General features: G+C 49.5%; 3 protein-coding genes across 3 annotated transcripts; all 3 read right to left on the reverse strand.

Annotated features, from left to right (window-relative positions):
- Window positions 1-1,823: 1,823 nt before the first annotated feature.
- LOC116498862 (acidic mammalian chitinase-like) lies at window positions 1,824-5,144 on the reverse strand. The gene is made up of 11 exons (XM_032203326.1): window positions 5,120-5,144; window positions 4,593-4,622; window positions 4,056-4,257; window positions 3,865-3,921; window positions 3,596-3,761; window positions 3,330-3,454; window positions 3,119-3,242; window positions 2,822-3,007; window positions 2,547-2,666; window positions 2,308-2,449; window positions 1,824-2,089 (listed from the first exon to the last, which is right to left on the reverse strand). The coding sequence occupies exons 1-11, from the start codon at window positions 5,142-5,144 to the stop codon at window positions 1,824-1,826; spliced, it is 1,443 nt and encodes a 480-aa protein (XP_032059217.1).
- Window positions 5,145-7,696: 2,552 nt separating this feature from the next.
- On the reverse strand, window positions 7,697-11,704 carry LOC116498861 (acidic mammalian chitinase-like). Its single transcript, XM_032203325.1, has 11 exons — window positions 11,680-11,704; window positions 10,973-11,002; window positions 9,929-10,130; window positions 9,738-9,794; window positions 9,469-9,634; window positions 9,203-9,327; window positions 8,992-9,115; window positions 8,695-8,880; window positions 8,420-8,539; window positions 8,181-8,322; window positions 7,697-7,962 (listed from the first exon to the last, which is right to left on the reverse strand). The coding sequence occupies exons 1-11, from the start codon at window positions 11,702-11,704 to the stop codon at window positions 7,697-7,699; spliced, it is 1,443 nt and encodes a 480-aa protein (XP_032059216.1).
- Window positions 11,705-15,623: 3,919 nt separating this feature from the next.
- LOC116498677 (acidic mammalian chitinase-like) lies at window positions 15,624-18,503 on the reverse strand. Its single transcript, XM_032203015.1, has 10 exons — window positions 18,479-18,503; window positions 18,221-18,250; window positions 17,587-17,788; window positions 17,397-17,453; window positions 17,132-17,297; window positions 16,894-17,018; window positions 16,456-16,564; window positions 16,146-16,331; window positions 15,871-15,990; window positions 15,624-15,773 (listed from the first exon to the last, which is right to left on the reverse strand). The coding sequence occupies exons 1-10, from the start codon at window positions 18,501-18,503 to the stop codon at window positions 15,624-15,626; spliced, it is 1,170 nt and encodes a 389-aa protein (XP_032058906.1).
- Window positions 18,504-19,664: the final 1,161 nt, after the last annotated feature.

The raw sequence follows: 19,664 nt of genomic DNA on the forward strand, positions 1-19,664 counted from the left end.
ATCTCTTACATTCTGCATGAGCTTGTCAGCAGTCATTGGCTGTTTGCTCTGCCCCGAGACATTCCATAATTCCCGTTAAGATGATGTGAAGGTGAATTTCCAGGCAGTCGTCCAGACTTGGTGGAACGGGAGCCTGGAAAACACCCACAGGCTTGTCCTTATCACATGCTGGTGCTGAAGCCACTGAGCTGCCCTTTTATTCATTCGACTTCAGATTTTGTGTATGCAGGCATGAGATGAGAGGTGGTGGATTATTCAAAGGGTTTGTTAGGGTCAGGGGCAGTGCTTACAGAGTCTTGTGCCCCTCTCAGCAAACTCTCTAACGCCTGCTGTATCCCAGGAAGATCTTAACCATCCTGGCCTTCTGCACATGAGGCACTGCTTTAGAGATCTGGATTTGTTCTACCTGCCCTTGCCAGGGAGATTAGGCAGGTCAGTGGGGAAGGCTTAAGTGGGGAGAGAAAAGTAAAGGTCAGTGGAATGGCACCGTGGATTTAGAGAAATATGCCCTGTCCTAACTCTTATCTGGATCCACATGCACTGGCCACAGAGACAACCTGTTGCCAGTGTGGTCCTCCTTAGTGTGTGGTGATTTTCTCAGAAAGTCCTTGGGAACTTTCTGATGGGAATTTACCCTGAATATGTCTATGTATCCATCAGCAAAAGCTCTGCAGCTTATGTCTATGCTGCCAGAGCTCATGCAATCAGTCATTGGAGTCCAGGCATAGCCCAGGAATTCAGCAGCCACCAGGTTATGTGTAAGGAGATCTGTGACTGCCCTTCCACACTAAGGGTGGTTTGAGTTTGTTTGCTTATCTGCTAAAGCTGACTGGTTTTCCATCTCTCTCTCTTCTTTTCCGTGTGTTTCTATAAAATATCTCAAGACCAATGAAGGTGAGAAGAAATAGCTGTGAAGGGCTGTGGCTTTTCTTTCAAAACTGTGGCTCTGACCCCTTTATGTCTGCTATTCTTACCTGTGGCTCTGGGAAGAAATGCTGTTCTCTTACTCCCATCATAAAGCATATCCTGCTCTGTCATTTGCTTTCAAGGAGTAAGCAAGGTTTTTAAAATGTTTTTTAAAGAACATTTTCAGCAGGGGAAGCACAGAAGTTCTTGATCAGCAGAACTCAAATCTCTTCTCTAAAAAGATGGCAATTTATATGAAACTTTTATTGAGAAGAAGAATCATTTTGTGATTCGGGCCTTAAGCTGCTGCAATGGGCATGAAGCTCCTTGTGCCTCTGACCATACAGTGCGCTTTTGGGGCTCAAGGACACATCAGGACTCTGTGGGAGCTGCTACGTGCCCATTCCTGCAGTAGGAGGGGAATTGCTGCAGCCGTCTCAAGGCCAGAGCAATAGGGCTGGGGGACCTCTGAAGGCCGGCTCCTTTGCAGGGTGACTTTTCCAGGAGGAGAATGCTTTTTCCTAGACAGCAGCAAAGGCTTTGCACAAGGGCTCTTGGTGAGGCAGGCTCCTGGCTGTGTTACTGCCACTTTTCTTTGGGTGCTCCCTCGTGGCACAGCCTGTCCTGCCCTGCCCTCTCTTTCTGCTTTCTTCCCCTCTGACTGACTGCCCCACTGGGGAGGCAAGAAAGCCCTGGGAAATGCCTGCCTAGGGCTCTTCAAATGGTGCTTGGGGATTCAGGCCCTTCCCTGATCATGGATTTATGTATCGGGAGACAGTCAGGGAGCATCAAAATATGAAGAGCAAAATGAGTCAGTACAACATAGATGGTTTCTTTTGCAGAACATTTTATTTAATCATTGTTATTCCACAGAACTAGACCCAAGGGGTCTGTTTGCTGTGATCGACCTGGAGTCTTCATGCCCAGTTGCAGCAGGAGCAGCTGGGATCAAAGACCAGCCCGGCCTGGCAGCTCTGCTCGTAGGTTTCACCGTTGTTGCAGTTGTAGAACTTGCTCTTGTTGGTCGGATCTGCATAGATGCCGTTGGCCTTGCCAGCACAGAATCCGCTCCCACCAGTGCCACCAGTATTGCCACCCGAGCTCCCGCTGCCGCTGCCACTTCCACTTCCAGTGTTAGGAGCTGAAGTGATGGGAGGATTGGGCTGAGCTGGGGGCACACAGCCTGAAATAAAAGCAGGACAGGGCTTATCTTTATGTTGCGTGTCTCTCAGCACTGCCCTTCCACCACAGTCCCTTTCGGGGTGGTATCAGCAGAAAAACAATTAACCTTTTTTCCCCCCAGTTCCCTGGAAATAAAGGTTCTCGGGCCACTAAAGACCTGCACCAGCTGTGAGCTAATGGAGACCCCTTCCAGAAGGCCACACTTCCCTAGTTACTCACTGCTGCCCTGCTGACCAAGAGCGTTCTTCAGGGTGGTGATCAGGGGATATTTGCCCTGCTTGCAGAATGTGCCGGTGAAGTCATCCATATCAAGAGACCAAACCATAGCACCTCCAAAGTTGTTCTTCTTCAGCCAGTCAATCTGTGTAGTGCATGGACAGAAATCCCAGTTAGTCCAAGAGCTGCTGTTGCAGAAGGGCTCCTGGAGTTTGATTAGTACAGCCACATCCCCACTGTACCTTGATGTTGAAGCTCTTGATGTTGTCGTAGCCAACCCATTCGTTGCCCTTGTAGGCATAGGGCACGTCCTGGGGGGCATCCCAAGCCTGGGTGGCTCCAGAGTCCAGGAACGTGCAGATCTAGGAAAAAAAGGGCAGAGAGTGGGAATGTATCGGATGTCCTACAAAAAATGGCAGTTGAAATATTCCATGGATCCACAGGATATAATTCCTTGCCAGGTAGTTTGAAGGGTGTTTGTGTTCTGGTCTGCCTAGGTGTGAGGGAGCACACATACCTCGTAGTAAGCCAAGAACCCAGCCTGCCTTGTGTACGGTCCAGCAGGCCCAGGTCCCGATGCTGGTGCCCCAACAGCAGTGTCAGATGGGTTCTGCAGGACGAAGTTATGTCCGTAGGTGGGGAATCCAACAAGGAGCTTCTCAGCAGGGGCACCGTTGCTCTTCCAGTAGTTCATAGCGTAATCCTATAAAAAAAGCATCAGAGTTCAAGCCTGTGCCAGGTTTTGTAGGTTGGAGGGTCGATTCTTAAAATTCTTATCAGTGATCTGTGGGAAAGGGTCACAAAGAGTACTTACAACGTTGAAGTAGATGAGGTCACCAGTGTCAACAGGGCTTTTGTACAGCGGGCTGTTCTCCCCAGTCTTTCCATCCCAGGAACCGTGGAAGTCATAAGTCATCACATGGAAGTAGTCCAAGTACCTGACAGTTAATGACACAGTTTCCCTTAATCGCTGGAAGGAACAGCACTTAAGTCACAGAAGGTGGACCTGGGGGCTTGCTACTCACTTGCCGAGCTCAGCGATCTCGTAGCCAGACTGGATGTTGGAAAGTCCTGCAGCAACAGCAGCCGTGATCATCAGACGGGGCTTGCCAACCTGCTTGGCTTCCTGCTCGAAGGCAGCCAGCATTTCCTGGGGGATGCCAAGGAACAGGGCTCAGCGTGGGCTCTTGGAGCCCCCCAGGGCTCCTCTGGACCAAGCTGTGTGGAGCACTGAGGAGTTTGCTCTTGAGTTTGCTCAAGAGCCTTGAGCAGCCCCTTTGTGTCCCCCTACCTTCACCAGGACGGTGAAGAGACCCTTGTCCTGAGCCGGGCTGCCCCTGGAGCCAGGGTACTCCCAGTCGAGGTCCAGCCCATCAAACTGGTACTGGCGCAGGAATTTGATGACGGAATTGATGAAAGTCTGGCGGTTCTCCGGAGTGGAAACCATTGCGGAGAACCTAGGGAGCAGAGGAGGGCAGGGTTGGGGATGGTCGGGGCCTCTTTCCCCTTCTCCCTCACTTTACAGTTTGCCATTGTGGGATGGAGGTGGTTTGAACTTACTTGGCTGTCCCAAAATTCCATCCTCCAATTGCCAGGAGGGTCTTCAGATTTTCATTCCTGCAAAGATAAGGACACAAACATGTTTTGGTACAAAACAACCTTGTTGAATTGCTATTTCTGACTCTGCCTCTTCACGTCGGCACCCTTCACCCCGCAGGTTGCACTTCCATCACAGAGGGATTGTCACGTACTGGTTTTTCAGGCCATTGAAGGATTTGTAGAGGGTCTCATCGTTCCATTCATAGGTTGTGATCTCATTGTTGGACATCCCAGCGAAGGCATAGATCAGATGGTCACACAGGCATGGGTCGATGTTGTCTGGCATATACTTTCCCAGGCCGGGCCTGTACTGGGCCCAGTTGGTGAAGTAGCATGACAGCACATAGGCAGTGCCTGCAGACACAGAGGAGATGGGGCAGGGATCGAGGAGAGCAGAGGGAACGTGTGTGGGCAATGCAGGTGGCCTCCTGTGCCTGCTGGCCAGGTAGCTAGCTGCACGAGGCTGCATTATCCCCTGTAACCATCCCTCAGTGCACACTTTAAAGACAACAGTTCCCTGGGCTGCTCTTAGGTGTAAATTACGACCTAAGAACCACTGCGTGCTGGCCAGCTGCTGCCTCCTTCTTCCCTCTTGTAGAAGAGTTGGCTGGTAAGCCTGCTCCACGCACCCATACATGCACATGGTGGAAAGGGTTTGGTAGGGTTGTTTTGGGGTAGGGAGCACATACCTATCTGGGCGTTCAGCAGGAGGGCCAGACCTTGGAAGAAAGAAGTGTGGGATTAGTCTTTGAGAAGCAAGGTAATGCCAAGCTCTTGATCAGGTCTGCGCTGAACTTTATGTAATTTGTACCCCAGATTGTAATCATTGTGTTTCTTTAGGCACATTTATCTGAGTGTTCATATGGAAGTGGATGCAATTTGGGAACAATTTCAGGTAGAAGCATCAAAAACAACCTGAAGAAGTCAGAGTGCAGAGTTTTGATCACTTGTACTTTTTTGTTTTGTTTTGTTTAAAAAATGTTTTTCATTTTCAAACAACAACGAAATACATTCATTTCTAATGCATAAATTGTCCTCCCAAACAGTACTGAAAAATATAACAATCCCTTCTGAAAGTTGCTGCTACGTCTTTTTCTTTGAAAGGAGAGTAAAGAGACTGGAATTCCAAAGAACTTCTCAAACTCCCCAGTGTAACAGCGAGAGCCACAAATACTTGTCACGAAGGTAAAGAAGTAAGCTGGGAAGCAGGACTTACCGGTAAGCAGAGTGAGCTTGGCCATCTTTGACCAGAACTGATCTGGGGCAGGCTGCTTCCCTCTTTTATACCCTTCTTTATTTTTCGTGCTAGTCTTCTGTCAACAAAGATGCCCAACCATTACCCGAGTAGATAAAAATATCACAAAAATGATACCAACATGATAAACCTTAAGGGTCCATCAGGAGGCACAAGGATTATCAGGGAGGATTATCAGGCTGTGCCATTTTGTGGTGCTGCCAAAGCAGTTGAAGAACAAGATTAGATGGCTTTTCTTCTTCAAAATCGTGTTTGCAACGAGAGGCTTTGAGTCAATATTGGCGACTAGGCAGGAATAGATGTCTGAAGTGTTCAACCTTGCGTTGTCATTGGTGGCAGGCGGTGCCAAACCAAAGGGTTTGCAAGGGTTTTGTCTCCTTGGCTGGGGAGGCAGGCAGAGCAGGGCTTGAGCTCACAGCCGTGGGCTTTTTGGGGAACACAGGGACGGGGCTCACTTGGCGGAGCAAGGTGTTGGTTGGGATGCCAGGGGCTTTGTGGTCTGTGTTGTCTCTTGCCCATGCCACTTAAACTTGCTGTCAATGCAGGGAAGTGGGGTGGGCTTCGTGGTGTCCCAGCAGTAAGGCAAACCAAGTCAGCCTCTGCTGAGCACTTCTCCCACTTGCTGCTGGGCGTGTTGGTGTGGGCAGGTGAGCAAGGGCAGGTGAGAAGCCTTGCCTTGGCTTTCTGTGGAGCTCCTTAAGGTGAAATTGCCAGAATCTCTTACATTCTGCATGAGCTTGTCAGCAGTCATTGGCTGTTTGCTCTGCCCCGAGACATTCCATAATTCCCGTTAAGATGATGTGAAGGTGAATTTCCAGGCAGTCGTCCAGACTTGGTGGAACGGGAGCCTGGAAAACACCCACAGGCTTGTCCTTATCACATGCTGGTGCTGAAGCCACTGAGCTGCCCTTTTATTCATTCGACTTCAGATTTTGTGTATGCAGGCATGAGATGAGAGGTGGTGGATTATTCAAAGGGTTTGTTAGGGTCAGGGGCAGTGCTTACAGAGTCTTGTGCCCCTCTCAGCAAACTCTCTAACGCCTGCTGTATCCCAGGAAGATCTTAACCATCCTGGCCTTCTGCACATGAGGCACTGCTTTAGAGATCTGGATTTGTTCTACCTGCCCTTGCCAGGGAGATTAGGCAGGTCAGTGGGGAAGGCTTAAGTGGGGAGAGAAAAGTAAAGGTCAGTGGAATGGCACCGTGGATTTAGAGAAATATGCCCTGTCCTAACTCTTATCTGGATCCACATGCACTGGCCACAGAGACAACCTGTTGCCAGTGTGGTCCTCCTTAGTGTGTGGTGATTTTCTCAGAAAGTCCTTGGGAACTTTCTGATGGGAATTTACCCTGAATATGTCTATGTATCCATCAGCAAAAGCTCTGCAGCTTATGTCTATGCTGCCAGAGCTCATGCAATCAGTCATTGGAGTCCAGGCATAGCCCAGGAATTCAGCAGCCACTAGGTTATGTGTAAGGAGATCTGTGACTGCCCTTCCACACTAAGGGTGGTTTGAGTTTGTTTGCTTATCTGCTAAAGCTGACTGGTTTTCCATCTCTCTCTCTTCTTTTCCGTGTGTTTCTATAAAATATCTCAAGACCAATGAAGGTGAGAAGAAATAGCTGTGAAGGGCTGTGGCTTTTCTTTCAAAACTGTGGCTCTGACCCCTTTATGTCTGCTATTCTTACCTGTGGCTCTGGGAAGAAATGCTGTTCTCTTACTCCCATCATAAAGCATATCCTGCTCTGTCATTTGCTTTCAAGGAGTAAGCAAGGTTTTTAAAATGTTTTTTAAAGAACATTTTCAGCAGGGGAAGCACAGAAGTTCTTGATCAGCAGAACTCAAATCTCTTCTCTAAAAAGATGGCAATTTATATGAAACTTTTATTGAGAAGAAGAATCATTTTGTGATTCAGGCCTTAAGCTGCTGCAATGGGCATGAAGCTCCTTGTGCCTCTGACCATACAGTGCGCTTTTGGGGCTCAAGGACACATCAGGACTCTGTGGGAGCTGCTACGTGCCCGTTCCTGCAGTAGGAGGGGAATTGCTGCAGCCGTCTCAAGGCCAGAGCAATAGGGCTGGGGGACCTCTGAAGGCCGGCTCCTTTGCAGGGTGACTTTTCCAGGAGGAGAATGCTTTTTCCTAGACAGCAGCAAAGGCTTTGCACAAGGGCTCTTGGTGAGGCAGGCTCCTGGCTGTGTTACTGCCACTTTTCTTTGGGTGCTCCCTCGTGGCACAGCCTGTCCTGCCCTGCCCTCTCTTTCTGCTTTCTTCCCCTCTGACTGACTGCCCCACTGGGGAGGCAAGAAAGCCCTGGGAAATGCCTGCCTAGGGCTCTTCAAATGGTGCTTGGGGATTCAGGCCCTTCCCTGATCATGGATTTATGTATCGGGAGACAGTCAGGGAGCATCAAAATATGAAGAGCAAAATGAGTCAGTACAACATAGATGGTTTCTTTTGCAGAACATTTTATTTAATCATTGTTATTCCACAGAACTAGACCCAAGGGGTCTGTTTGCTGTGATCGACCTGGAGTCTTCATGCCCAGTTGCAGCAGGAGCAGCTGGGATCAAAGACCAGCCCGGCCTGGCAGCTCTGCTCGTAGGTTTCACCGTTGTTGCAGTTGTAGAACTTGCTCTTGTTGGTCGGATCTGCATAGATGCCGTTGGCCTTGCCAGCACAGAATCCGCTCCCACCAGTGCCACCAGTATTGCCACCCGAGCTCCCGCTGCCGCTGCCACTTCCACTTCCAGTGTTAGGAGCTGAAGTGATGGGAGGATTGGGCTGAGCTGGGGGCACACAGCCTGAAATAAAAGCAGGACAGGGCTTATCTTTATGTTGCGTGTCTCTCAGCACTGCCCTTCCACCACAGTCCCTTTCGGGGTGGTATCAGCAGAAAAACAATTAACCTTTTTTCCCCCCAGTTCCCTGGAAATAAAGGTTCTCGGGCCACTAAAGACCTGCACCAGCTGTGAGCTAATGGAGACCCCTTCCAGAAGGCCACACTTCCCTAGTTACTCACTGCTGCCCTGCTGACCAAGAGCGTTCTTCAGGGTGGTGATCAGGGGATATTTGCCCTGCTTGCAGAATGTGCCGGTGAAGTCATCCATATCAAGAGACCAAACCATAGCACCTCCAAAGTTGTTCTTCTTCAGCCAGTCAATCTGTGTAGTGCATGGACAGAAATCCCAGTTAGTCCAAGAGCTGCTGTTGCAGAAGGGCTCCTGGAGTTTGATTAGTACAGCCACATCCCCACTGTACCTTGATGTTGAAGCTCTTGATGTTGTCGTAGCCAACCCATTCGTTGCCCTTGTAGGCATAGGGCACGTCCTGGGGGGCATCCCAAGCCTGGGTGGCTCCAGAGTCCAGGAACGTGCAGATCTAGGAAAAAAAGGGCAGAGAGTGGGAATGTATCGGATGTCCTACAAAAAATGGCAGTTGAAATATTCCATGGATCCACAGGATATAATTCCTTGCCAGGTAGTTTGAAGGGTGTTTGTGTTCTGGTCTGCCTAGGTGTGAGGGAACACACATACCTCGTAGTAAGCCAAGAACCCAGCCTGCCTTGTGTACGGTCCAGCAGGCCCAGGTCCCGATGCTGGTGCCCCAACAGCAGTGTCAGATGGGTTCTGCAGGACGAAGTTATGTCCGTAGGTGGGGAATCCAACAAGGAGCTTCTCAGCAGGGGCACCGTTGCTCTTCCAGTAGTTCATAGCGTAATCCTATAAAAAAAGCATCAGAGTTCAAGCCTGTGCCAGGTTTTGTAGGTTGGAGGGTCGATTCTTAAAATTCTTATCAGTGATCTGTGGGAAAGGGTCACAAAGAGTACTTACAACGTTGAAGTAGATGAGGTCACCAGTGTCAACAGGGCTTTTGTACAGCGGGCTGTTCTCCCCAGTCTTTCCATCCCAGGAACCGTGGAAGTCATAAGTCATCACATGGAAGTAGTCCAAGTACCTGACAGTTAATGACACAGTTTCCCTTAATCGCTGGAAGGAACAGCACTTAAGTCACAGAAGGTGGACCTGGGGGCTTGCTACTCACTTGCCGAGCTCAGCGATCTCGTAGCCAGACTGGATGTTGGAAAGTCCTGCAGCAACAGCAGCCGTGATCATCAGACGGGGCTTGCCAACCTGCTTGGCTTCCTGCTCGAAGGCAGCCAGCATTTCCTGGGGGATGCCAAGGAACAGGGCTCAGCGTGGGCTCTTGGAGCCCCCCAGGGCTCCTCTGGACCAAACTGTGTGGAGCACTGAGGAGTTTGCTCTTGAGTTTGCTCAAGAGCCTTGAGCAGCCCCTTTGTGTCCCCCTACCTTCACCAGGACGGTGAAGAGACCCTTGTCCTGAGCCGGGCTGCCCCTGGAGCCAGGGTACTCCCAGTCGAGGTCCAGCCCATCAAACTGGTACTGGCGCAGGAATTTGATGACGGAATTGATGAAAGTCTGGCGGTTCTCCGGAGTGGAAACCATTGCGGAGAACCTAGGGAGCAGAGGAGGGCAGGGTTGGGGATGGTCGGGGCCTCTTTCCCCTTCTCCCTCACTTTACAGTTTGCCATTGTGGGATGGAGGTGGTTTGAACTTACTTGGCTGTCCCAAAATTCCATCCTCCGATTGCCAGGAGGGTCTTCAGATTTTCATTCCTGCAAAGATAAGGACACAAACATGTTTTGGTACAAAACAACCTTGTTGAATTGCTATTTTTGACTCTGCCTCTTCATGTTGGCACCCTTCACCCCGCAGGTTGCACTTCCATCACAGAGGGAACGTCACGTACTGGTTTTTCAGGCCATTGAAGGATTTGTAGAGGGTCTCATCGTTCCATTCATAGGTTGTGATCTCATTGTTGGACATCCCAGCGAAGGCATAGATCAGATGGTCACACAGGCATGGGTCGATGTTGTCTGGCATATACTTTCCCAGGCCGGGCCTGTACTGGGCCCAGTTGGTGAAGTAGCATGACAGCACATAGGCAGTGCCTGCAGACACAGAGGAGATGGGGCAGGGATCGAGGAGAGCAGAGGAAACACATGTGGGCAATGCAGGTGGCCTCCTGTGCCTGCTGGCCAGGTAGCTAGCTGCACGAGGCTGCATTATCCCCTGTAACCATCCCTCAGTGCACACTTTAAAGACAACAGTGCCCTGGGGCTGCTCTTATGTGCAAATTATGACTTAAGTGAAATGTGATCAAAAAAGATTGGGCAATGCTCCCTTGTAGGTTGAAGAGTTGAGGGAAGTAGGACGGGGAAGTGGGCCTGGTTGTTTGTTTGGAAACTGGCTCTCCATGGATTGTCATGCGTTTCTTTCCTTCCTCCTTTGTTCCAGTATATGAGCCCTCCTTGGAGCCTCTTGCACCCTGAACCTGATGAACTGGGGTGGTTGTGGCTGCCAAGTCTCCTCCCCAAACTGGATTTTTCCCCTTTAATGCCAGTAAGGCACAGCAGAAGCAGAAGTGGATTCTGGTGAAGTGCCCGGAGGGAGGAAGCCTCGTTGTGTGCCTGCTGCTGCCTGCTCGACCTGCCTCTGAAAACTTCTGTCCAGCCCAAGCTGGTGGCTGTGCCCACGCTTCATTCAACCTGAGCAGGATGGGGCTGCTAAGGGGAAACCTGCATGAAATCAAGCGGCATATTTGCCCTTTAGGCTGAGCGTGCCATGCTTCATTAAGCTTTTGTCCTCAAAGACACCCTCACTGTGTGCTGCCAGCTTCTGCTTCCTCCCCCCCTCTTGTAGAAGAGTTAGCTGGTGAGCCTGCTCCTGGGACACGCACATGCCGATGGTGCAAAGGGTTTGGAAGGATTTTTTTGGGGTAGGGAGTACATACCTATCTGGGCGTTCAGCAGGAGGGCCAGACCTTGGAAGAAAGAAGTGTGAGATTAGTCTTTGAGAAGCAAGGTAATGCCTCACTAGCAGAAACCCTTTGGTAGATAGATACACGGCAATGCAGACATTAAAACTGCTTCTAACTCTGGCCAATTTTTGTTTCTTTTCATAAGGATCTTTGTGAGCCCAACATTTCCTCTGCCACAGGTCGAAATTCATTCTGAGGGAAGCAAACACACTGAAAAGCTTATGATCATTAATGGCTCAGTATGCTGCTGCTTTGATCAGCTGTGATTAGGCAACAGGTGATATAAGGAGTTGTGGTGCCCCTGAGCATGGCTGAAACAGCAGAAACCAACAGGCATACACAGACAGTAATAGCGCGTCTCTTAGCATGACAGAAGATGACAGCAGGGCACTTTTGTTTCTCATACATTTTTTTGGTCCAAAACCATGTTTCAATTAAATAAAGCAATTAAATTTTTAAAAAACGCGTATCTAAGAAAGGAGAAGATATCAAGTTGAAAGTCACGAAGCATTTAAAAATCCCCAAAATATGGTATTGATTTTTCTTTGAGAGAAAAAAAAAAAAAAAAGAATGCAACATCTTTAACTCTAAAGGACCCCTTTTCTAACCCCCACTATAACAGCGAGAGCCACAAATACTTGTCACGAAGGTAAAGAAGTAAGCTAGGAAGCAGGACTTACCGGTAAGCAGAGTGAGCTTGGCCATCTTGGACCAGAACTGATCCAGGGCAGGCTGCTTCCCACTTTTATACACTTCTCTAATTTCGTATGAGTCTTCTGTCAACAATGATGCCCAACCATTACACAAGCTGATAAAGTTAAAAAAGTATCACAGAAAATGATACCAATACAATGGCCTTAACACTCCAGCAGAAAATATCAAGATTGTCAGGCTGTGCCATTTTGTGGTGCTGCCAGAGGAGTTGAAGAACAAGATTAGATGGCTTTTCTTCTTCGAAATCGTGTTTGCAACGAGAGGCTTTGAGTCAATATTGGCGACTAGGCAGGAATAGATGTCTGAAGTGTTCAACCTTGCGTTGTCATTGGTGGCAGGCGGTGCCAAACCAAAGGGTTTGCAAGGGTTTTGTCTCCTTGGCTGCGGCACTCAGCGAGGTGGGGCTGAGCAGGGCTTGGGCTCACAGCCGTGGGCTTTTTGGGGGCACAGGGATGGGGCTCACTTGGTGTAGCAAGCTATCAGTCGGATGCAGCAGGCCTTGTGGTCTGTGTTGTCTCTTGCCCACACCACTTAAGCTTGCTGTCAGTGCAGGGAAGTGTGGTGGGCTTCGTGGTGTCCCAGCAATAAAGCAAACCAAGTCAGCCTCTGCTGAGCACTTCTCCCACTTGCTGCTGGGCGTGTTGGTGTGGGCAGGTGAGCAAGGGCAGGTGAGAAGCCTTGCCTTGGCTTTCTGTGGAGCTCCTTAAGGTGAAATTGCCAGAATCTCTTACATTCTGCATGAGCTTGTCAGCAGTCATTGGCTGTTTTCTCTGCCCCGAGGCATTACATAATTCCCGTTAAGATGATGTGAAGGTGAATTTCCAGGCAGTCGTCCAGACTTGGTGGAACGGGAGCCTGGAAAACACCCACAGGCTTGTCCTTATCACAATGCTGGTGCTGAAGCCACTGACCTGCAGATTAACATGCATTAGAGCAACCCGCCAGTTTTTTTGCTTGCACTGGATGAGATATGGTGGATAATTAAAAAGACGATGATCCTCAAGGATTATTTTTCCAGTTTGTTTCTGAGCCGATAAGGTAGCACAGTACAAACTCAATAGGAATAGAGTTGTAATATTGCACCCTCAGTGACCTTTGGAGCCTTGCAGGTGAAGGTCTCTTATCTGCACAAGTGTGTTCCAGTGTGAAGAGGAAAGCACCTGCCGGTGGATCAAAGAAGGTAATTTGTCTGCATATGGTGGTAACAAACGTCAGGTGGGCAAATCCTGGAATTTTTCTTTAGGAACTTTTCTGCCTTTTCTCCATCATAAGAAATGTAACATGCCAGTGGTTCCCGGTAGCAGGCCTTGAGGAAGGGCAGAATTGGTCCTTGCCAGAGGCACTTTGCAGTCACAGTAAAAGTGTAGAGTATTCAGACAGAGATTTTGCATATTATTCCTGTAGCTGAAGTGTAGGGTTCCAGAAAGATCCAGAAATCTGGATTGTTTCTGCTTTATTTTCAGTTCATACACTAATGACAATTCTCATTATGGTCATTCTGTGACCATGCTAGGATTAAGTTTGTCTGCCCTTCAACTGCCTGGACTCTTTGCTGTTGAATGATGGAAAAGAGAAGGATTTTCATGCTTTCTCCACCTGAACGATGTCCAGGTGTCCCCATCCTGCTCTTCAGCTCCAGGTTCTTTACTCTTTCTTCCCTTTTCAGGCCCAGAGGTTTGCAGGGTTGGGCAAGGCACTTGCAGTCTTGCATCCATCTGCTGTGAGATGCATCTGATAAATGACTCTCAACAAACTCTGTAAAGGCTGCTGTATTCTGGGAAGATCTTATCCATCCTGGCAGTGCCAACCTCAGTGCACATGAGGCACTGCCTTGGAGATGTTGTTTTGTTCCACCTGCCCTTGCCAGGGAGATTAGGCAGGTCAGTGGGGAAGGCTTAAGTGGGGAGAGAAAAGTAAAGGTCAGTGGAATGGCACCGTGGATTTAGAGAAATATGCCCTGTCCTAACCCTTATCTGGACACAGAGGTGTGGGTATCAACCCCCTGATATGGGGAGGTTGGAGCTGACAGCCCATACAGGCATTTGTGCCCATGGAAATGTTTTGCTGGGCACGTGTGGTGTCAGCCTGTGTGGCTTTCCATGCAAACTGGGGGTGCTTTAGGGCACCTTTGCTAGGCAAAGATGCTGTTGAGCTAGTAAAAATGCATTCTGGACTTATTTTTTGGAAGTGGGAGGCTACATGATATTGCCAATGAAGACTTGGGCAGAGTTCTGCCTGCTTTCAGCTACTGCTCTGTATTTCCTCCCTGCAGGCAGACAGCTCAGTTTTTCAGCGGGTTTTCCATCTCTCTCTCTGCTTCTCAGAGTCTGCTTTTAAAAAATACCTCATGACCACTGAAGGTGAGGGCGAAAAGCTGGTGTAGCCGATGTGCACAGGACATGGAAGGGTTTTGAGGTACTTTTCTGCATGTCTGCACATTGGAGGGAGCTGTAATGAAAGCCAAACGTGCCGAAGTGCAGCGGGGGCTGATGTACCCTCGGGCAGAAGGTCCCACAGGGCTGCTGCAGCGTTTCAGTTCTGCTTCTCACAGGGAGCTGAAGTGATGTGGGCAGCTGAAGTGCCATGCACGAGTGAACTGCAACCCTGGCACATGTGAACGAGAGGGGTCTGTGGTGTGAACAGCCTATGAACGCTTGCAGGGCTCTGGCTCTGCTATTTTGAAGCATGTTCTCCTGACCAGTGACCCAGTATGAAACAGCAGGCTGCTCTTGCTTCTGTTGCATAGCCTTTTTTGCTCTTTGGTGTGTTTTCAGGAGTATCTGAGGCTCCTTCCCTGCATCTAAGAGCAGAAACATCTTACTGACATTTTAAAGACACTATTTGCATTGTGGAAGGGCAGTAAGTTCCTCAGCAACAGAAGAGGTTGGTTTTGGGGCATGAAGCTCCTTGTGCCTCTGACCATACAGTGCACTTTCGGGGCTCAAGGACACATCAGGACTCTGTGGGAGCTGCTACGTGCCCATTCCTGCAGTAGGAGGGGAATTGCTGCAGCCATCTCAAGGCCAGAGCAATAGGACTGGGGGACCTCTGAAGGCCGGCTCCTTTGCAGGGTGACTTTTCCAGGAGGAGAAAGCTTTTATCCTAGACAGCAGCAAAGGCTTTGCACAAGGGCTCTTGGAGAGGTGGGCTCCTGGCTGTGTTACTGCCCTCTCTTTCTGTAGGTGCTCCCTCGTGGCACAGCCTGCCCTGCCCTGCCCTCTCTTTCTGCTTGCTTCCCCTCTGACTGACTGCCCTGCTGGGAAGGCAAGAAAGCCCTGGGAAATGCCTGCCTAGGGCTCTTCAAATGGTGCTTGGGGATTCAGGCCCTTCCCTGATCATGGATTTATGTATGGGGAGAGAGTCAGAGAGCATCAAAATATGAAGAGCAAAATGAGTCAATACAGCGTGGATTGTTGCTTTTGCAGAATTCTTTATTTAATCATTGTTATTCCACAGAATTAGATCAGAGGGGTCTGTCTGCTGTGCTGGACCTGGAGTCTCCATGCCCAGTTGCAGCAGGAACAGATGGTACAAGGTCACAAGGTCTGCCCAGAAATTTTGCAAATAACTTTTTTGGTGTTCAAACACTGGTACAAGCTGCTCTTCTTGGGTAAGTCTGGATGGCTTTACTGGCAGAAAAGCCACTCACACCACAGCCACTGGAATTGCTACTGCAGCTGATACTCACACACCTGTTTCAACTTCTAGTGTTAGGAGCTGCAGGGATTGAGGACTGGACTTTTAATAAGCTGTGCAGCCTGAAATGAAAGCAAGAAGGAGGTTTCCTTTTCGAATGGACTATATTTCTATTGGTATTCTCTCCCTTCCTTCCTTTCATTGTCCCACAGTGCTCTGAGCACACCAGCTTTTTGTTGCTTAAAAAATTTCCACAAACCCCACAGTACCCAAGTTACTCACTGCTGCTTTGCAGGCCAAGAGCGTTCTTCAGGGTGGTGATCAGGGGATATTTGCCCTGCTTGCAGAAAGAGCCAGTGAAGTCATCCAGATCAATGGTCCAAACCATAGCACCTGCATAGTTGTTCTTCTTCAGCCAGTCAGCCTGTGTAGTGCCGGGGGAGAAATCCCAGTTAGTCCAAGAGCTGCTGTTGCAGAAGGGCTCCTGGAGTGTGATTAGTACAGCCACATCCCCACCGTACCTTGATGTTGAAGCTCTTGATGTTGTCGTAGCCAACCCATTCGTTGCCCTTGTAGGCATAGGGCACGTCCTGGGGGGCATCCCAAGCCTGGGTGGCTCCAGAGTCCAGGAACGTGCAGATCTAGGAAAAAAGGGCAGAGAGTGGGAATTTATCGGGTGTCCTACAAAAAAGGGCACTTGAAATATTCCATGGATCCACAGGATAATAATTCCCTGCCAGGTAGTTTGAAGGGTGTTTGTGTTCTGGTCTGCCTAGGTGTGAGGGAACACACGTACCTCGTAGTAAGCCAGCAGCCCAGCCTCCTTTGTGTAAGGTCCCGCGGGCCCAGGTCCTGATGTTGGTGCCCCAAGAGCTGTGTTAGATGGGTTCTGCAGGTTGAAGCTATGTCCATAGGTGGGGAATCCAACAAGGAGCTTCTCAGCAGGGGCACCATTGCTCTTCCAGTAGTTCATAGCGTAATCCTATACAAGAATATAACAGTTCAAGCCTGTGCCAGGTTTTGTAGGCAGGACGATGAGTTCTTAAAGTTCTCATCAGTGGTGTGATCACAGTGATCTGTGGGACACACTCCCAAACTGTACTTACAACACTGAGGTAGGCATTGCCATCACTGTACAGCGGGCTGTTCTCCCCAGTCTTTCCATCCCAGGAGCTATAGAAGTCATAAGTCATCACATGGAAGTAGTCCAGGTACCTGTGGAGACCATTGCATGTGTCTGTGCCCTGGCCAGTTCACTTACCCAGACCTGGATGTTCCTTTAGTCCTGGTCACCGATCCCCCAACATCCCTGGCTGTGCCCCCCCTATCTGCAGATCAACATTTCTCCAAAGCCTCTTTGGGACAAGCCTTCTAAAGGTAGGGATGAGTCTCTCCTCCTGCATAAAGCGTGGGGGCTCTGCAGGCAGTGGGCTTGGTTTCTGCCAGCTAATGTCAGAGCATCCCATAACTGCTGGAAGGGAGAGCACTGGAAGCAATGGCCTGAAGGAGGTCACAGAAGGTGGACCTGGGGGCTTGCTACTCACTTGCCGAGCTCAGCGATCTCGTAGCCAGACTGGATGTTGGAAAGTCCTGCAGCAACAGCAGCCGTGATCATCAGACGGGGCTTGCCAACCTGCCTGGCTTCCTGCTCGAAGGCGGCCAGCATTTCCTGGGGGATGCCAAGGAACAGGGCTCAGTGTGGGCTCTCGGAGCCACCCAGGGCTCCTCTGAACCGAGCTGTGCAGAGCAGAGGCCTTGAGCAGCCCCTTTGTGTCCCCCTACCTTCACCAGGACGGTGAAGAGACCCTTGTCCTGAGCCGGGCTGCCCCTGGAGCCAGGGTACTCCCAGTCGAGGTCCAGCCCATCAAACTGGTACTGGCGCAGGAATTTGATGACGGACTTGATGAAGGTCTGGCGGTTCTGTGGAGTGGAAACCATTGTGGAGAACCTAGGGAGCAGAGGAGGGCAGAGTTGGGGCTTGGTCAGGGCCTCTTTCTGCCTTTGCTTTCCAGTTTGCCTTTGTAGGACAGAGGTGGTTTGAACTTACTTGGCTGTTCCAAAATTCCATCCTCCGATTGCCAGGAGGGTCTTCAGATTTCCATTCCTGCAAAGATAATGACACAAACACGTTTTGCTTCAAAACAACACTGTTGAATTGCTCTTTCCGACTCTCTGCCTCTTCTTGGCACTCCTTGCCCCGCAGGTTGCACTGCTATAGCCCAGGGAACGTCACGTACTGGTTTTTCAGCCCGTTGAAGGATCTGTAGAGGGTCTCATCATTCCATTCAATGGTCGTGATCTCATTGTTGGACATCCCAGCGAAGGCGTAGATCAGATGGTCACACAGGCATGGGTCAATGTTGTCAACCGTGAAGCGCCCCGGGCCGGGCCTGTACTGGGCCCAGTTGGTGAAGTAGCACGACAGCACATAGGCAGTGCCTGCAGAGACACGGAGGAGATGGGGCAGGTCTGGGCTGCACTGCAGAAAAACTAGGAACTTAAAACAGATTATTGTAACCAGATTTCGTCAGAAATGGTTGGGCAATGCTTCCTTGCCAGGGTGAGGAGTTTGGAGAAAGTGAGGTAGGGTTGATTATCATTCTGGGAGCTGCCTCCTTAATAATAATTTTTTTTTTTCTTCCTCACTTGTACCCTGAAACTCATGAATCAGGGTGGTTGTAGCCACTGACTCTCTTCCCCAAACTGTGTCTTTCTTCTTTGCTACCAGGTAAGGAAGAGCAGAAGCAGAAGGGATGCTGCCAGAAGGAAGAAAGCTGTTGGCGTTTCTGCTGTGCTGTCTGCTTGACTTCCCTGTGTATGCCCATGCTGAAATGAATTTGGTGAGTTGTTTTGGGGGAAAAAAGCACATACCTATCTGGGCATTCAGCAGCAGGGCCAGACCTTTGAGGAAGAGAAGAAAGAAAAAAAGTGATTAGTGTTTGTTTTCAGAAATACAAAGCTCTTGAGCAGGACTGGACTGTCCTGCAGGTTGCTGCTATGTCTTTTTCTTTGAAAGGAGTGGTCAGAGACTTGAATTCCAAAGAACTTCTTTTCTAACCCCCAGTACACCAAGACAGCCACAAATACTTGTCACGAAGGTAAAGAAGTGAGCTGGGAAGCAGGACTTACCGGTAAGCAGAGTGAGCTTGGCCATCTTGGACCAGAACTGATCTGGGGCTGGCTCCTTCCCTCTTTTATACCCTTCTCTAATTTCGTACAAGTCTTGTGTCAACAAAAATGCCCAACCATTACACAAGCTGATAAAAGTATCACAAAAATGATAGCAATACCTTAAGGCTCCATTAGGAGCCATGTGGATTATCAGGCTGTGCCATTTTGTGGTGCTGCCAGAGGAGTTGAAGAACAAGATTAGATGGCTTTTCTTCTTCGAAATCGTGTTTGCAACGAGAGGCTTTGAGTCAATATTGGCAACTAGGCAGGAATAGATGTCTGAAGTGTTCAACCTTGCGTTGTCATTGGTGGCAGGCGGTGCCAAACCAAAGGGTTTGCAAGGGTTTTGTCTCCTTGGCTGGGGCACTCAGAGAGGTGGGGCTGAGCAGGGCTTGGGCTCACAGCCGTGGGCTTTTTGGGGGCACAGGGATGGGGCTCACTTGGTGTAGCAAGCTATCAGTCGGATGCAGCAGGCTTTGTGGTCTATGTTGTCTCTTGCCCATGCCACTTAAGCTTGCTGTCAGTGCAGGGAAGTGGGGTGGGCTTCGTGGTGTCCCAGCAGTAAAGCAAACCAAGTCAGCCTCTGCTGAGCACTTCTCCCACTTGCTGCTGGGCCCATTGGTGTGGACAAGTGAGCAAGGGGAGGCATGAAGAGTGCTTTAACAAAGTGCCTCCATGTTTTGTGTACTGCTGGCCTGAAAGAGAATGTTTAGCAGTGTGATGGGTAAACATGGCAGTGTCTTGCCAAGATGATTTTCTCCAGGGCAAAGAGCTATTTCTTGGAGGTCAAGCACTAGGAGAGACAGCCCAGGGACAGAACATTTTTCAGGGCATATTAACACAACTTCAGTTGTATCATAGAGGACTTCAGATTAGCATAGAAGCAAGTATAGGCATTGCTAACTTCTGTGTTCAGACTTTTTTCTCTTTCACTCTGGTTAGGTTCCTAGCAGTGGAGTATTTTCTCTCTCATCTCATTTTATAGTTTTTTAATATGAATAATAGGAAGCTTTTCAGAATCACAAATAGCCACTTGAAGCTAGTTTGCTGAAAGTGTCTGATGAAGAAAAGGCCAATGTGAGGAGGGAAGACAGAGCTTAGCTCTTTCAGCCTGCTTGCCATTTTTTTCCCGCATTTCTTAGGA

Source organism: Aythya fuligula, chromosome 25, assembly GCF_009819795.1.
Source record: "Aythya fuligula isolate bAytFul2 chromosome 25, bAytFul2.pri, whole genome shotgun sequence".
In the NCBI taxonomy this organism is placed as follows: Eukaryota; Metazoa; Chordata; class Aves; order Anseriformes; family Anatidae; genus Aythya; species Aythya fuligula.

Excerpts from the sequence above, each read along its gene's own strand:
- LOC116498862 (XM_032203326.1), bottom strand. The coding sequence starts at position 5,144 with ATGGCCAAGCTCACTCTGCTTACCG. Across the intron at positions 4,623-5,119 it reads CAAGCTCACTCTGCTTACCG|GTCTGGCCCTCCTGCTGAAC; the intron begins GTAAGTCCTGCT and ends CTTTCTTCCAAG. Across the intron at positions 3,008-3,118 it reads ACCTCATCTACTTCAACGTT|GATTACGCTATGAACTACTG; the intron begins GTAAGTACTCTT and ends CTTTTTTTATAG.
- LOC116498861 (XM_032203325.1), bottom strand. The coding sequence starts at position 11,704 with ATGGCCAAGCTCACTCTGCTTACCG. Across the intron at positions 11,003-11,679 it reads CAAGCTCACTCTGCTTACCG|GTCTGGCCCTCCTGCTGAAC; the intron begins GTAAGTCCTGCT and ends CTTTCTTCCAAG. Across the intron at positions 7,963-8,180 it reads TCTTGGTCAGCAGGGCAGCA|GCTGTGTGCCCCCAGCTCAG; the intron begins GTGAGTAACTAG and ends CTTTTATTTCAG.
- LOC116498677 (XM_032203015.1), bottom strand. The coding sequence starts at position 18,503 with ATGGCCAAGCTCACTCTGCTTACCG. Across the intron at positions 18,251-18,478 it reads CAAGCTCACTCTGCTTACCG|GTCTGGCCCTGCTGCTGAAT; the intron begins GTAAGTCCTGCT and ends TCTTCCTCAAAG. Across the intron at positions 15,991-16,145 it reads GGCTGCTGGCTTACTACGAG|ATCTGCACGTTCCTGGACTC; the intron begins GTACGTGTGTTC and ends CTTTTTTCCTAG.